This window comes from Typopeltis vanoorti, chromosome 20 (assembly GCF_054136105.1).
Source record: "Typopeltis vanoorti isolate ZY-2024b chromosome 20, IOZ_Tvanoo_1.0, whole genome shotgun sequence".
In the NCBI taxonomy this organism is placed as follows: Eukaryota; Metazoa; Arthropoda; class Arachnida; order Uropygi; family Thelyphonidae; genus Typopeltis; species Typopeltis vanoorti.
In genome coordinates this window covers 103,839,163-103,857,644 of record NC_143568.1, presented here as the reverse complement: position 1 = coordinate 103,857,644, position 18,482 = coordinate 103,839,163, and the positions used below count along the sequence as shown (strand labels likewise).

The window sequence follows — 18,482 nt, the reverse complement described above, 5'->3', positions numbered from 1 at the left end:
ATGAAACAGCAAAAATAGTAAACTATAGTTGTGGCTACATTAACTACAGAAGTGGCCACTTGAGGGCCATAAGGTGTGTAGTGTTAGAAATCCAGAAAAGATAAGTGCTATTTTGGGTCTAACAATTGGCAATAACAATTAAATGGAATTGCCTTCTCTAAACAGAACACAATGTTGGTACTCACGAGGTCAACCGTGCAGGCATTGACAGATGCAACTAAATGTGCATGGCGAAAATCAAGTGGCATTAATAACATAGACAGGTTCGATACTGCACCCCCATATATGACTTTCTGATACGTAACTGATAGCCAGTCACTGACCCAACTCAGAAGTCTGTTATCCAATTCCATATGTTTCAATTTATTTAACAGCTTGTCATGTGGCAGTCTATCAAAAGCCTTTGCAAAATCCAAGTACACTGTATATGCATCTCCCCTGTCAAAGTTATTTTCCGGCTTGTTATAGTACTCAAATTAGTTAGTAAAACATGATTTCCCTTTAACAAACCAATGCTGATAACCAGAGAGAGAATAATGCTGTTGTCAACACATTTCTGTATCCTAGTTCTCACAAATCTCTCTCTCTCTCTCTCTCTAGTGCCTCCACCACAACTCCAGATATACAGAATGACCTATAATTTGTAGCCACAGTCTCATTCACCACCTTTATGCAGTGGAACACTTTTACCTTCTTTCCCTCCATTGAAACCTGTGCTATTATAAAATTCTTATTAAACAGGCATGCCAATGCTACTGCCAATTCCCTGGAATAATCCCTTAACACACATGGTGATATGTCATCAAATCCTATTGCCTTATTGAATTCAAGGTTATTTATTTCCTCAAATACCTCCTGCTCACTCACAATTAAGTCATCCTCTCTTAAGTCCTCTACATGTAAGTTCCTCATGATTCCATCCTGATGAGGATGAAACACTCTTATAAATAGATTACTGAATACCTAAACAATGTCTTCTGCAGCAGTTACCATCCTACCATAATCATTCTTCCTTGTACTTGCCACACATTTAAAAAACTTGTAGGGTTTTTCTTTGCTTAATTCACCAATTTTTGCTCTTACTGCACTTTTGTTTTCCTTACTGAGTCACTCTCCTGGCTTGTTCTTTATACTCTTCAAATAACTCATTTATTAACATTATTCATTTTGTACTGCCTCCAAAGTGCGTTCTTCTTCATCCAATTTTCATGCTTAAGCCCCCTCATTCATCCATTTTACATCTACCTTATTCAGCCTTTTGACCTTCAGAATACATTCGATACATACATACAGATCGATGCTATGTATTTGTCAGTTCCCAAGCACCGTTTATTTCCTTACCACTCAACTCCTCATTCAATTCTATAGCTCCAAGCTGTTTCCTAAACTTGTTGTAATCACCAACTTTGTATTTCCATATACAGTAAAACCCCTTTTTTACACTTTTCAGGGACTGATGGAAAAAAGTGTAAATAGCAGGAAATGTAAAAAAACATTTAAAAAAGGCTAAAGATGACTTACTAGTATGTGAGTCTACATACTAGATTACAAAATTTAATAACTGAAAATAAATGAATTTACAATTACTTATATTTATCTATTTAAAAAATCTTTAATTGTTGATTGTTTTTGCTTTTCGTTTATTTTATTTATTTTTTTGACATAGCGCCAGATTGCTTTGCATCGAGTTCAAAGCTTGACCTGCTTTTTACTATCGTGTTCAAAGTGGACACAGAGAGTCCAAGATCTTTTGCTAAATGCACACGTGTTCTGGCATGTCAATCTACACGTCACAGAATTGCCATCTTTTCTTCTACTGAAATACATTTTCTGTCTTTTTTCTCCATGTTACTAACATGGATAACCCACCACCGCAACTTGAAAGCAACTTTCACATGGTAAATTATGTAGCAGAAATTCTGCAATATCAATTCGTACTGCGATTGAAAAATCACGGTATCGCTCATCACTACATTACTGCTGCAAGCGTGCAAGTCACTGCGATGGCGGAAACGAAACTACAGTCGAAAGCAACACCATTTGGGAACAGAAATGCGCAAATTTCCACAGAAATCGTTTCAAAAATCAATACTGCCACCCGAAAAAATCGTTTTGAAAGTCAATATTATCACCCGAGAAAAAAAGCAAATCACGGGAAATAATGTCCACATCAAGTTGTTAATGACGGGAAACAATATATCGTAAGAATAGGCCTTAAGACGGGACCAACGGAAATGACGTAAATGGCAGGAAAACATAAATTGCGGGAACATAAAAACAGGGTTTTACTGTATATCTTTTCCTCACAGAATTCTGCATATGGCTAGACACAACCCAGGTGATCACTTCATGTTCACTCTCACAAACTGGAGGAAAGTACAAAATCTCACTCACAACTACATCCTCTGATGAAATAATCAGATCCAAAACTCATGATCCTCGCATGCCCTCCATGACATGTTGCCTGAGATAGTTATCTCTCAAGAACTCGAGAAATTCATTTTCCTTATTTCCAAATGCTAATCTCTTTATTCCGATCTATACTGTTATAATTAAACTCACCCATAGTAATTAACCCTTCCTTTGTTCACAAATTCAAGTTGTTTATACATTTCATCACCACCTTCCACATTCCTTGGCCTACAGCAACATCCAACTAAACATGTCTTCCTTTCAACCTCCACATTATGCCACACTGCCTCATACCCATTGTCACTATTTCCCTCTTTCATGTCTACTTTATGTGGACATAATTCCCCTACTATCATCATCAGCACTCCCCCTCCCTTCTTGTCGTTTCGAGCATCGTGAAAAATACTGTATCCTTCCATTTCTATTCCTGTTATAATATCATCTTCATTCAACCATGTTTCACTTATTTAAGATTTTGGGAAAATAAACTTGATCAGCGAAACCATTTCATCTTCCTTATTTCTGATACTTTTGGTATTTGTAAATAAACACAGTAGTTCACTTTTAAATTTACCAGTCTAATATCTATTATCTAACCAGTACAATAACTGTAACTAAGAAGGAGAGAAGATGCCATTAAAGAAGGAAAAATATATGCAATAACCAAAAGAAAATAAGATGAGTGGAACATTTTAAAGAAACAATGAACAGAGAAAAATCTGAAGTAAAAATATGAGAGAAAGAGAGAGACACTGAACATTGAAAACAAGGAAATAAAGTGAAATACTAAAGCAATTAAAGAAAGTAAAAATGGAACAGCAGCAGATATAGATGCCATACCAAATAAGCTACTAAAAGCAAAGAGATTTAACAGTGGACCTATTCCTTTCATTTCTTAAACAAATATGGATTCAAGAAGCATGGCCAGAAAAGTGGAACATTGGACTGCCAGTCAAAATAACAAAAAAGTAGCTTTAACTAATGGCAAATTAGTGAAATCTTTACATTTTTAATGACTTCACCAACCTCTACAATGACATCATATGTTAACTTTCTCTCTAAAAGGAAAATATGCTTCCTAAAGCTCCTTCACATAAGAGATTGATAAGCACTTGCTACATCAAATGTGGCCATATACTATGAATGCCAAACATTTATTCTATCTTAATTTTTGTATAATCTGTTTTATTCACAATGCCTATCTCATCTTCCCATTGCATGTTAAGGTCAATTGGCTTATCACAACCAAGTAATTTTTTTTTTAGAAATCATTAATACTTTGACAGGATGGTTAATCCTATTTGTAGTGTATTGTGTCTGTCAAGTTGTATTCTCTGGTCAGTCTGTCTGTTTGCAAGATGAAAAACCTGTGTTTCTGAGAGGGAACACCCTGCCATGGGATTAAATTAACTCACCAGATGAAATGTTCTCATAAAGGTTCTTTACATCCTACATGGGATATGAATTCAGATCTATTCATCAAAGGACATTATTATTATTGGCTGAGCCATGGAGGCTCTAAGTAAATGTTAAAAATATCTGCAATAATACATATCTGCTACATTATGCATGTATCAATGCCACTATTCTGCCTTCCCTCTAAACTTATGTTCCATACTCTAAAAAAAAAAAAAAATGTTACAATGCATGATTTATAAATGGTGAGGACATCTAGATGTTACACAGCTGGAGGCTTGGTTGAAGATAACACAGACAGTAGGAAGTCAGTGTGATATGACATTTGTGTTGAGAATGCCAGCAGTGTAGAATTCTTGTACCATATTGTAAGTTCACATTTTCTTACCAAGAAAGATTCAAGTCACTTCTTTGTGGTTTCTGCCTTCAAATTCAGTAGCTTGTATATGAATACATCTTTGAAGTTAAGTTTTCAGCAGCTAAAGAAGCCTTTGGTGTAGTTTATGAGATATGAACAGAAAGACAACTAAATATTAAAAATAAAATGTTCATGCTATTATTTCTTAAGACTAGCAGGACTGTTAAGAGCAAAGTTGGCCATTTCTATTCTTTTCATGCTGACAAACCTGTGGATAAAATGAATATTAAGTGGTTAAGTTTCGTTGACAAGTACTTCCTTATTTAATTATCAACTATATGCCAATGGTATTATGAGGCTAACTTGAAGCGATTTTTACTTATCCCTGGTTTGGAGAATGCTTAATAGCCCAGACAACTAAACGTGTTGCCTTCCTCAAAGCCAGGATAGCAATATATTTCTTGCTTTTCTCAAATTTAAAGAAAAGTTCATTCAACTAAGGTGCATTGTATTTACAGAAAGGCAAGTTTAGTGCTCCTACATGAACAAATTGTGCTACTTGCATAGAGCTTACAAAATTAAACAGCACTATAACAGATCTATACGAAGAACTTTTTAATGTTTTAAATCCTGAACTATGGACTATCACATATCACATCTCCAAAGTGTTGGCAAAAAGAGAATTCACAAAGATTAAAAGCATGCACCTGAAGAAATCTGAAATCCTCCAATGCCAATGTACTATGCTTCAGCTGAAACTTCGTCAGGAATTGAGTGGTTATAAATTTATTGTCACAGGTGTTTACAGAAGAAGCTACAAAACACTCTCAGTCAAGGTCATAACTTCTATAACACCTAAGCAAGTTTTAAAACTAGAAATTATAATGAACATAAAATGGAGAATTTTCCACTTTCAATAGCCAATAATACATGTATAGACATGGCAAGCATCCTAAACCAAATCTAAACTACCTAAAAGTAATATACCGCAAAATGAAATAGCTGCTTTAAAAAGTTATATAAGAATACAAATATTGTGATAATTAAAGATGATAATGGTAATGCTATTGACATCATGAATCAAAGATTAAATACAACAAAAAAATGCAGATCTCCTAGATAACAATTCTACTTAACAAATCATAGATTGAGATTCTAATATGTCTCAAAAGAAAAAAAGCTGCCTCACCTTATTATTAAATTACTCTGGATTTAGAGAAAGATGTTGGATGTTCTCTAAATCCAGAGTAATTTAATAATAAGGTGAGACACCTTTTGGCAACTCATATAGGTAAATATAACTTCTCCATTACTCCCACCTTAGTATCACCATCTCTGGGTCTGGCTCCCAATGACAAGACCTCGATAAAGGTTGAAACCAGTCTGGGTAGTGGCCCTTCCTTTAATGCATAGCATTATACATGTCCACAATTAGATGTGCTTTGCATTATGGGAGACACTAAGACAAGTGATGAGAGCTTAGTCCACCTTTACCATGAGTTGCCACAGTCCTGAAGATACTTCAGGTGCAAACTTTGTTTGCTTACACTTGGATAAAGGATTAAACTAAATTTATTATTTGTAATACTTTTATTTAGGAGTATGATACCATATGCATGAAGTAAAGAGCTTATTTAATTATCTCCAATTTTGATATCAAGTTCAATGCCACTTTCCATCATAACATGATCCACATAGATGTGGAGTAATAGTGGAGGCAGCATACCCTTGCCTAAGTAATCTGATTTTTATATCAGACTATTTTCCAGTACATCCTATTCTAACTGGTAACTTACTACTTAAGTATATGCTATATATCACTCTGTATTATATCTCATTTACACCATATAATCATAGCATTTTGAGCAAACACAAATCCCTGTTACATTCCCATGATTCAGGGATGTTTTAGATTTTTTGCTTGGAAGGTGGCAAATGGAGTAATGGGTGGCAAGAAGTTGTCAGTAAATGAGTTCAAGGAGTGGCATTATGTGAACAATGGTTAGAGTCATTCTCCCACAATTCATTGAGTCAAAGATGGGTCATTGACTCAATGAAGATTCCCAAGAAATAAGAATGATTATTTCTCAACTAGTGTTCTTCCCCAAGTTCTTTCCACTATTTTTCTTAGTTCTTCTTAAGTATACTTGCATAAATTATGGAACACTTAATATGATAATTCCTCTAATTCTCACACTGTTTTATTTTTCTTATTATAGATGGATACCACATCATCTCTACTTTAGTCATCTGCAGATCAACCTCTGATTTATGCAGTACAAACCACTATAAAATTTTTAACTTCCCCGTACAAATCTAAACATGTCAAATATAATCTACTCCAGATGCCTGTACACATTTTTGGTTTCTGACACCACTTTTATTTCAAATATTGATATATACTCCTGATTTCGTCAATACAAAAAAAAAAAAAAACCAACCCCACATTCCTATCGTATGCTGTTAGAAAAGAGTCAAACTCAGAAAGCATTTATTTACATTTCCATATCTATAACAAATCACTCTGAAGAAGTTGTAAAAAATTGTAAAACTATTATCCTTCTCTCTACACACACACACACACACACACACACACACACACACACACACACACACACACACACACACACACATCCTTGGAACCATCCCAAAATAAACTAACCCTTACCAAAACACTTCACATGAAAGTCAAACATTACAGCACTTGAAATGAAGAATATAAAGCATCTTCCCCAAGAACTATAACCTTCAGCTATTCAAAAAGAATATTAAATAGAAATTTTCCCATTTACTCTCTATCCACACAAAACACTAGAATCAGCAACCTATGTGTTCGGGATTGGTATAAGAAAAAATATGAAAGAAAGAAATGAATAAGGGAAAAAGAACAGAAACTTAAATATACTTGAGATATAACCGTCTGGTCTATACAACTATACATTGTATGGTCATACATGACACATCATGTATCATCATTATACATTGTATGGTCATCATGTTATCCCAAAATACTGACCAGCCTTGCAAAAAAAAAAAATCATACACGAGGGTGGTCTGAAAAGTTCTCAGCCTCAACCATAGATGGCAACACTATCAGAAAGATTTTTTTTTTTTTTCTAAGATGGTCCATCTGTCATAAGAATCGAAGTGAAATTGCAAGTCATTCTATCAAGTAGTTTGTTTTATACAGCTGTATGAAGCAAAAGTGTTGTCTGTATCCCTTGAATGGATAAAATTGTGTATTATCGTACAGTTATAAAATTCTTTGTAAAAGAAGGTTTAATGCCAAAAGAAATTCATTCGAAGTTCATAAAGGTTTATGGGCACTCTTCCTCTTCATTTTTGACAATTAAGAAATGGGCTGCAGAGTTTAAATGTGGCCATACCAGTCTTGAAGATGATCCACGTGAAGGACATCCAAAAAAGTGTAACAACACCAGAAATCATTGATCAAGTGCATGCTATGGTATTGGATGACTGGCAAGTCAAAGTGAGTGAAATGCCTATAGTCCCAGAATTGCTGAGACTATAGACATTTCAAAGGAAAGTGTAGGATATGTTTTGCATGAAGAATTGCAAATGAAAAAGGTTTTTCATCCAACAAAATGATCTGAAAACATCATGGACACTGGAGTGCATGATGGACTTGCAACAAGTGGCCTGAATTTAAGGTGTTAGCTATTAGATAGCTGCAGTAAGGGCAAGAAATTTAAATCTGTGTGGGAATTGTCTATGGGATAGGACTTGAATTAAATGCTATAACAGAATATCTAATCTTGGGAGGAGAGAAACTGGAAAGTTAATAGAGATTAAGGACCATAAATAGAAACCTGACATAAGGTGTATGAGTAATCAGTGGGGAGTGACCTGAGTACTACTTTGGGACCAGTTCCACCCCTGTACATAATAACTAATAATTATTAGGATGGGTAAACCCCATTTCTCATGATGATTCCTATGAGTCCATAGAGGCGCATAAACAATAATGATAAAATACATTTCAATGAAAGACACATCAGCAACAAGAACTGAAGAATTGGCTTAATGTGTCACAATTAGCTAACAAAGTGATATTTCTGCAATCTTTTTTCTTAATTGTTAATTTAACATGTGAAAAATCAACACAAACAGTAACTGTGAAATTGAGTGCAAAAATTAAACCTACCTGAAAACTTTTTCTTGCATTAAAAATACGTCCCTTAGTTGTCTAGAAAACAAGGAAAACTATGTGAAGGAACATTGACAATTTCATTATTAGCAAGCTAATTTGATAGTGAAAAAGTCCAATTCAATTATTTCACAGAGTATGCAGTCAACTCTCACAATAGCAAACTTATAGGAACCACATGACAACTAGTTACAGTGGATAGTTTGCAATAGTTGCAATTTTTTTTCGGTATAGCACTCTACACCTATAGAGCTTTTGTCAGGACTTTTTGGTTACTTTGTAGTAGTGGTGTTTTTACTTTGAATGCAAGTCAACTGACTGTAATTGAACTAAAAAAATTAATGATATACTTCTAAAATTATTACTATTATTACTATACAGACACCTCCATGAAGTCTGAAGGCTCATCATGGGAGATCCAATCTATCCATATAATTTATCATACTTCTCCTTGAACCTATTTACAGACAAAACACTCACAACTGACTGACAACCCATTCCACTCATTCACAACTCTCCAAGCAAAGAATCTAGTCCTTACACCCCTACTAACCACACCTTTATTCAACTTCTAAGCATAACCCTTGTCCTGGTCCTCCATAGCCAAGTGCTGAAACATTTCCCCTGCATCAATCCTATAAAACCCTTGGATGATGATGATCAGTCTATTTTCCACCCACTACAGGGTGAAAGCCTCTCCTATTGCAGGAGGAGAGATGGAGAACAGTTGCATCAGTAATATAGGGTTCAGGATAGTATTGTAAGGCAAGAAGAATTGGAATGTGAGAGGAGACTGGCAATGCAATCAAAGGAGAATCCCAAGTTTTTTGGGTTTTTTTGCTATGTGGCAAGTAGGAAGAAAATTGATAGTGGATGGATTAGATTATCTTGCTGAATAGAGATAGGACTCAGGTGACCAATGAAGATGATATAGATGAACTATCTGATGATCAATTTATTAGTCTTATATCCTGATACAGCAGGCTTTATTCCCATAAAGATAATGAGTAGTGAAGTGCTAGAAGTGAATGAAGTGGATGCATTCCAAATGCTAAGTATGCTAAATATCAGTAAAGCTGGGGAACTAGATGGAATTTCACCATGCATTTTAAGGAAATGCGCTGTGGAACTAACAGTGCTATTAATTTGACTGTTTAATGAAAATCTTGTGATGGAACAGATTCCTGGAGAGAGTGGAAGGTGGATAAGATAAGGTGGTGGTAGAATGGAGGTGTCAAACTATAGGTCTGTTTATATTTCCTCTGCAGTTGTGAAGATTTTGGAGAAATTGGTACGAATGCATGTTGGAAGTTTATTTTCAACTTGATTAGACTATAATAAATTTAGTTTATCCAAGTGATTCCAATCTTTGAGTTTCTTATTCTGTTTTAAAACAATGTGGGATTTAATATCCCCTTAATTTGAATAATGTTTATATCGCCGAAATGAAGCCTATTGGCTCTTTATATTTAAGTAACTTAATGGTTGCACCTGTTTGACAACTCGTATAGCAGAGTATATAAGTTCTTTTCGCTATACCCTTTGGTATCTATTTGGTCTAGTTACTCACTGATGAAGCCTCAAAAAAGGCTGAAACCGGTCTGGGTAGTGACCTCCCGCCATAATGTAATAACAGCATACATTTCCTAGGAAATGTGTTTTTACATTATGGAAAATACCAAGATTAGCGATCAGAACTTTCCCCATTGTTGTGTCGAGAAAATGTGATGAGTCATCCCCTTTTTCCGACCCAACATAAGGTTACCTCAGAAGGAGCAGATAAGGACATACTTATGCCTCCAGATAGAAAATGTGCCTATTAATAACCCAAGAACATGTATATATTCAGATTTGTAAATTCCAAGCAATGTTAAAGTAGCCCATAAACTAAACAGAGAATGATTGTAAATTAATTAAGGTAGAAAATCATGTATAAATTCTAAAAAGATGTGTACAAGCTAATACTAGTTTTAGGCCATGTCAAAGACAGTTCGTGGCCACGGTATCCAATCGGCAGCCGCCGTACATATGACGACACCACTGAGTGAGGGTGCTGTTTTGTAGTATATAGGTTTCGGCGGGAATTTGAAATCATCCTCTTTTTTCTTCTCATTTTGTCGGTACCTGGTTTTCCTGTGGGGAAAGCTGTATAGTTGAGGAAAGCTTGCTGCCATGCGTAGCGAGAATCTCCCCTTGCTATGTATGCTACGTGGATCAAAGCTGCAGATATAATGCGTCCAGATTCCTAAGAAGAAAGGACCACCGATGAATCAACGTCAGTGTATAAATCAGTGTCAGAGCGTTTCGTTTCGTGTGGAACAAAAGAATAGTGAAGCCGCCATTAAAGAAAGTACAGTAAGGAAATCCGAATATCCAGATAAAGCAAGAACGGTAAGCAGAAATCCTTTTATACTAAGAGTAACCGTGGAGTAAGGAGAACTGAACATTTGGGAAAACAGCCAATTTCCGTGTAGTGTCTAAGGAAATGTTTGCATTTGGACATTCTGTCCACATCTAAGGAAAAGGCATCTTAGGCTTGAGCCGAGTAGGAGACCGAGGCTACGAACTGTTTGTGTCTAAAGGACAATAATGTTATGTTGTTAAAACCTAATTGAATGCTAACTAAAATTTTTGGGGAGGATTAAGTCTAAAATATAAGAAGGAGCACTGCCTCAAGAAATCTATGTCAGAGCTATAGAATTGACTTGCATATATATGTAATTTGCATGTGTGATAGTAAATAGGTAATTTAGTATATGTTGTCAGAGTCTGAGGATAGTTATATATAGAAGTGAGGGATTAGTGTCAATATAAAGGATTACAGCGTAGAAATTTTGGATGTGTTAAATTAAGAAAAGGGAAGGAACCCAGACTCTATTTTAATTAAAGGTTTAACTAACATGTATCTTCATGTTTTGTGCTAAAATAAACATATTTCTTTATGTGTAAATCAAATAAGTTTGTCATGTTTTCTGTGATTGAATTACCGCTTGGAAAATCACGAACCGTGTATAAAAGGGGAATCCACTAATAATATAAGAAATTGGACCACGACTGCATACTTCATGATCCCTGCATTTTTTTTTGTAATCTTGGTTAGTGTATCAGAAATTAGTTGCCAGCTGGCGCAGTCATTAAATAATATAAATTTGTCGGCAAACGAATTAACTGATAATAAGTAAAGTACTAAAATTTAATGATAACAAAAGATAAAGTTTAAGATAGAACAAATAAGAGATAAGACGCCAAAAGATCTCCTTGTAAACATGTATAATGCTATGCATTAAGGGAAGGGCCACTACCCAGACCGGTTTCGACCTTTATTGAGGTCTCGTCAGTGGGAGCCAGATCTAGAAGTGGTGATACTAAGGCAGAAGCAATGGAGAGGTAATATTTACTTATACGAGTTGCCAAAAGGTGTACCACCTTATTATTAAATTACTCTGGATTTAGTAATTACTTTAATAAATTACTCTGGAAAATTGAAAGTTTATTTTCCACTTGGTTAGACTATAATAAATTTAGTTTAATCCTTTATCCAAGTATACCAGGACTGTTGCCTCAGTCCTGAAGTATCTTCAGGACCGAGACAGCTTGTGGTAAAGGTGGACTAAGCTCTCATCTCGTCAAGCTCCCACTTATGAGACCTCAATAAAGGTCGAAACCGGTCTGGGTAGTGGCCCTTCCCTTAATGCATAGCATTATACATGTCCACAAGGAGATGTGCTTTGCGTTATGGGAGATACTGAGACAAGGAGTGATGAGAGCTTGGTCCACCTTTACTACGAGTTGCCTCAGTCCTGAAGATACTTCAGGGGCAAACTTTGTTTGCTACACTTAGATAAAAGATTAAACTAAATTTATTATGGTACGAATGTATATACAGAATTGGGCAGATGAGCTCAACATTATTTATGCATGCCAACATGGATTTGTTAAAATATGCTCTTGTTTTAATAATCTGGTTATCTTTTGCAATAGAGTAACAAGAGCAGTGGATGAGGATAAGGGATACGCTGTCATTATTTTTCAAAGACATTTGACAGAGGATGCAACATGACCAACTAGTTTTTAAGTTGTAATGTATGGGTTCGGATATCAGGTTAATGGACTTGATTTGGTAACTGACTTTCTGATAGATGTAAGAGAGTTGTATGTCAATGATATTGTCATGGAATTACAGGGAAATATTAAGTGGTTTGCAAATTATGTGAAGCTTGGAAGGGTTATTAGTAATTTGATGTTATGGCACTTCAAAAGGATTTGAATAAGCTGGAAATTGGACAAATGAATGAAGATATTAGTTTAATCCAACTAAATGTAAGGTTTTGAAATTTGGGATCCGTAGATGGGATGCTTCATACTCGCTTGGTGGTATTATATTGGAAGAAGTGGAGGAAGCAAGGGATTCTAGGAGTGATTGTAGACAGAAATTTGAAGTACAGAAGACCTATTGCAAAGGTTGTTAAGGCATTCAGAGAACTGCTGGAATATTAAGGACACTGACCACAAAAGATAAATGTGTAGTCTGATTGTATATGATTAGACCATATCTTGATTTCTATGCTCAAATCTGGTCACCAGAATTTCAAGGGGTTGAAATAACCTTGGAGAGAGTACAGAGATAAGAAACATGATATCAGGACTATACAATGGTGATCATGAGGATAGACAGAGGGTATGCAAACTACAGAGTTTGGTGGATAGAAAACAAGGGGAAGTGAGGGGAAAGAGTATGATTAAAACATCCTAAGCTGTTTAAGGGTTAAGGGAATACTAAATCCCTCATTATTTTAAAGCCGAATAAGAAACTCGAAGATCGAAATCTAAGTGCTTCATGCCGAAGAACATTCGGCGAGTCCAAGCATAAGTCAACACGTAGTACAACACTAGGACAACTCGGAGCAAAGGTAGAGCAAGTTTCGATCACTGTCCTTAATATTTTCTCATAATGTAAAACGCAGCTCCTAGGAGATGTATTACTGTTTTACATTATGAGGAAAGGTCACTACCCAGACCAGTTTCAACCTTTTTTGAGGTCTCATCAGTGAGTAGGTAGACCTGGATAATATCAAGGTTTAAGTGAACAGAACTTACATACTTTACTAAATGAATTGCCAGAAAGGTGTACCCATATTATTACTACAATAAAGAGCCAAGAGGCTATTTTTTTCGGCGACGCAAGTTAAGGGGATACTAAATCCCTCATTAAAAATTGAATTCTTCATTGGTTTCTTAAAAGGTAAGTTATCCCTAGTGTTTAATCAGTGGAAAAATACCCCACATTGCTTGTCTAAGGGAACTATGATCTTAAGACAGTCTGTCAGGAACGAGATTGCCATCATTTGAGAAGGCTTATATAGACAAACAGAACTTCCTGTGCACAGCAAACTGACTGAAGCATTTAATGAAGGCTGTTTCTGATCCATACCTCACTGAACTATGTGCAGGGAATTGAAGAGGATCGGTACTGACAGACTTTGTGACTGTACAAATGGTATGTAGAGTTTGGCAAAGCCCCATGAAGTAATGAACTAGCTTGCCTTGTAAACACAACTCAAGGTTCTGAAGGTGGTGTAAGTTAGTACAGGTGGTGTAAGTAACCAACAGAATATGTTGGTGTTTTATACCAACATGTTCTGTTGGTATGGAACAGATTCCCTGATATTGACAGAAGGTCAGGTGCCCTCCAAGGAATATGTGAACATTGCTGCCAATTAAGTCCATCCTACAATGTTGACTTTTCATCCAGCAGGTGATGGTTGTTTCATGGATGACAATGCTACTTCATATCCATCATGCAAGAATTGTTCCACAGTGGTTTAGTGATCATGACAGCAACTTCCACCATCTTCCCTGGACACCACAAAGCCCAGATCTCAATACCATTGAGAATGTATGGTACATGTTAGAAATTAGATCCAGGAGCAAAGTCATCTTCTGTCAAATGTGGGCCAGTTAAAGGACTGTATGGTGAACACCTAGTCTGTTGTAGATGTAGATACAATTCAACACCTTCTGGAATCTATGCCAAACTCCATAATGTGCTGTAATTTGAATTAAAGGAGGTCCAACATGGTATGAAATAAAAGTTGCTAATTCAGTGGCCAGTATGTGTAGGAAGATGACAGAAGCAAAAAAAAAGCAGTTGAGTTTCTGAGTGATCACTTTGCAAAAGGTATATCACCCAGGTGGAGATTTTACATTTGCTAATGTGAGAGCGTCTGATGTCAGAATTGAGGTAGATGAACAGGAGGTGCTCAGTATGTTGAAAAATATGAATGTGAATACAGCAGTGAGACTGGAAAGCATGTTGGCCCATGTGCTAAGTAAATGTCAATCTAAGTCTTAGCTCTGGCAGAGTTCAAAAGACTATAGAAAGGGTAAGATAGTTCTGTTATATAAAGGTGACTCCAAGACAGAAGTAGCAAATTACAGACCAATTGATATCCCAGGAGTGATAGTTACATTATTGGAAAAGCTGGTTAAAGGTAAAATCTAGCAATGAATAGATAGAAATGCAATAGTCTATGCAGCATGGCTTTGTAAAAGGTAGGTCCTGCCCTATTAATTTACTCACATTTCATATAGTAACAGCACAATTAGATAAGGAAAATGGCTACACCATGTTACTGTAAGATTTTGGCAAGGTCTTGGACAGAATAGCACATGGAAAACTATTAAAATGTTGGAGCAAATGGAAACAGATATGAAGCTGGTAGCATGGATAAGGGAGCTGACAGCCACCACAGAGTAGTATATGGTGGAGTGGAATCTAAGAGAATAAGGGTGACTAGTAAAGTACCTCAGGGTCCTGTACTAAAGCCACTACTCTTTAATTTGTATATCAAATTAACATACAACAGCTGCTAAAGGTGATGTAGATATCCTGCAGGATGATATAAAAAAACTGGGAAAGGATAATGATCATCAATTTAATGTTGCAAAATATAAGATTAAGCACTTTTGTGTTGTAAAGGTAACATACTGTGTATCATATTGATGGCACTGGATTGCAGGAAATTGATGAGGTTAGGGACTTTGGGATAAAGGTGGACAAAGAGTTGAAGCTCAGAGGGCATATTGCAGAAGTTGGTAAAATATCTCAAAGGATTACTTGGATGGTAAAAAAACACTAACCAGTAAAGACAGGGCTTTCTTTATAAGGCTATAATTTGCCACATCTTGACTGCAGTGCATAAATTTGGTCACTTAGTTTTCTTGGGAAAAAGGAGGTGGTAGAGAGATTTCAGGGATGAGTGACAAGCTAGTGACAGGTCTGTGGAATGCTCTATGAGGATAGGTTGAAGAGTGTGGGTTACAAAGTTTAGTTGATAGGCAGAAAAAAGGCAATGTGATAGAAACTTATAACATATTAAAGGGGTTTTATAAAATTGACACAAAGGAAATTTTTCAATGCATGTGCTAAATAGAGAACTAAGGATCATCCATGGAAGTTTTATATAAGTGTGGTTAATAATGGTGTGAGGACCATATTTTTTGCATGGAGAGTGGTGAATGGATTCCCTGAATTAGTTGCGAGTCATGACAGTGAATGTGTTTACAGAGAGATATGAGAGGTTTTGCAGTATAAAAGTCAGCATGGATCTCCCAAGATGAGTCTCTGTGTACTCTGTGGAGATTCCTGTGTAAATAATAATAATATAAAGCATTTTAAAATTAACCTTTTATTAGGTTCTGCATCACAGAAGAGGAATATCATTTCTAGATTAATTTTATCATAAGTCTTTTATTTGATTTTAGCCACTATTCTTTAAATTGGTTACACAAATTTATTCATCCTAACCTGAGCTGCCATTCAATAAACAAGACTAACTAGGATTTAGTAACTAAAAGTTTCATACATATTGACCAATAATACAATATTTTGATTTTAAAGAAAAATAAAAACAACAGATCCAAATATGCTGAAGTCAGCATATGCTTGCAAGATATAAAAATTGGACAAGTCTGGTCTACATAATGCAATATAAACACAAAAATGAACAATAAAACTTACCACTATTTTAAAGAAATCATGTTGCAATGCTTGAGATGCAGTTATTCTTTTCTTTGGTTCAATGACAAGACACTTTCGAATCTGCAATAACAATTTTATTAGAAGTAACAACATCTACTGAAGTAATGAATGAGAAATACCATAGTCATTAATCTAGTAGTAAAAATAATTAGACAATAACAATAATTAGTAGAATGAGAGATTTTTTAGTAATATTTATTATATAAATTAATAATAAACTGATTTGATAATAATTATTTTATGCTGTGATGGTGGAACATGTGCAGCAACTTGCATACACTGGTATGTGTGGGTCACTTAAGGATCAGAATTAGATACTCAGGAAGAGATCTCCATAGTCTGAAAGAAACGCAGAAAAATTATTTAAGTGTTTGATATACATTCTTTTTGGTATGCCCTGCTATCAGGAATCCACCTAGATAGTGAATGAACAGAGATAAGACTTAAATTGACCAAACTGTATTCTGTATTGGATTAAGCCACAAAAAATATTATGGTAATGAAATGGCATGCAGGCTGAGATCTCCCAGTTAAACAAAATCCTTGAGAATCAGGGTGAACAATGAAAAGCCAACTAATGCAACAACTTCAACTAAACAGAATTGAAGATGGACATCAGCATAAGATGAAACAATAAAAAAGAGATTTACTAACAGAGGAATTAAAATACCATAACCCAATTCATTCGTGAAAGGCAGGCAATTTCAAGTATATGAAGTGAGCAAATTTGTTCTAGAATGTTTCAATAGGAAGAAATAAAATTTTTTGGTCATTAGAGAGCACAGCTGACAAAGAAAAAAAGGAACCAATGGAGTTTGTTGAGGACTTAAACAGCAGAGCAGGAAATGAATATCAGACAGATATATTTTGAATCTGAGATACTGAACTCATTAGGACTACTCTACGGGACTCTAAAATGTAATACTATTCCCCCCCCCCACTCTCCTGAAGAAATGTACTATAATCAACATGAAACTAATAGATGAAAAATAAACCATTAATATATCAAATATTAACTTTTATCATGTTCCTCATCCACAGAAGTCTCCAAAGTAATATATAATTTTTAAAAAAATATGAAAATAGACATTAACAAGAAACATCAGCTACAGTCCCAATTAAGAGACTATAGAACAAGGAAAAACATTTCAGGACAATTTTAGTAATAAGGTATGATGCCTTTTGCCTACTTTTAAATGGAAATATGACTTCTGCATTACTTTGACATTGATATCACTTCTGGGTCTGGTTCCCACTGATGCGTTTTTGTGAAGAAGTGGTCACCGTGCTGAGATATCAGCTCTGCTCGGGGACAGGCTTTTGCCTCTCTGAGTGGGGCCACCCACTCAGTGGTGGTCACACCGAGTGGTGGCTCTTTTCAGTGGTGGGGCTGAGGGTTCCTTTCCATGGCAGTGTGGGCCTGTCATGGAGTGGAACTACTGCTGAGTAAAATGATCCATTAAATCACTCGCACTTGCTGGAATTAAAGCCTGATATCATAAGCAGAAATATCAAAAACCTAGCTCTTTGCTTTATACAGATGAACCTAAACAAATCCAGTGCATATCTCCAGATTCTTTAATTGAATAAAAGCTGTAACAAATTTGGCATGAAAATTAGCAATCAAAAGACCAAAACTATAAAAACAAGCAGGAATGTGGAAAACTTAAACTGCATTTTAGAGAACCTATAGAACAAGTGAAATATTTCAGCTATTTTTTGTATCATTTTTAGTAAGACAAGACGGAATTAAATATGAAAATGGACAATAAAATAAACAAAGCTGGTATGGTGGGAAGCCAAATGAATAAGCTGATATGAAATAAAAGAGAAATTAGCTAAAACACTAAACTGTCAGTATACAAGACAGTGTTCAAACCAATTTTAACTTATGGATTTAAGAGTTAGAAATAAAACAGTTGATTAAGGATTAGAGACCACGGAAGAATTCTTCTGAGAAAAATTAAAAGAGCTAACAGATGGCATCAATGGCAGAATCATTAAAAATGAAAATATTAGCAAGGAACTTGATATTAGCATTCAATAATGTGTGAGCATAGCTAATCTAAGATGGGATGGTATCATCA

At 35.4% G+C, this 18,482-nt stretch overlaps 1 protein-coding gene across 2 annotated transcripts in view; it reads right to left on the bottom strand.

Annotated features, from left to right (window-relative positions):
* PhKgamma (phosphorylase kinase gamma) overlaps positions 1-18,482 on the bottom strand; it is a 154,990-nt gene that overhangs the window by 24,674 nt on the left and 111,834 nt on the right. For both annotated transcript variants that reach the window (XM_090409820.1, XM_090409819.1), the window contains exons 11-12: positions 16,375-16,455; positions 8,352-8,393 (exon numbers count right to left, since the gene is read on the bottom strand). In XM_090409820.1, the coding sequence (XP_090265946.1) occupies positions 8,352-8,393; positions 16,375-16,455 (123 nt within the window). The remainder of the gene's footprint in view (positions 1-8,351; positions 8,394-16,374; positions 16,456-18,482) is intronic.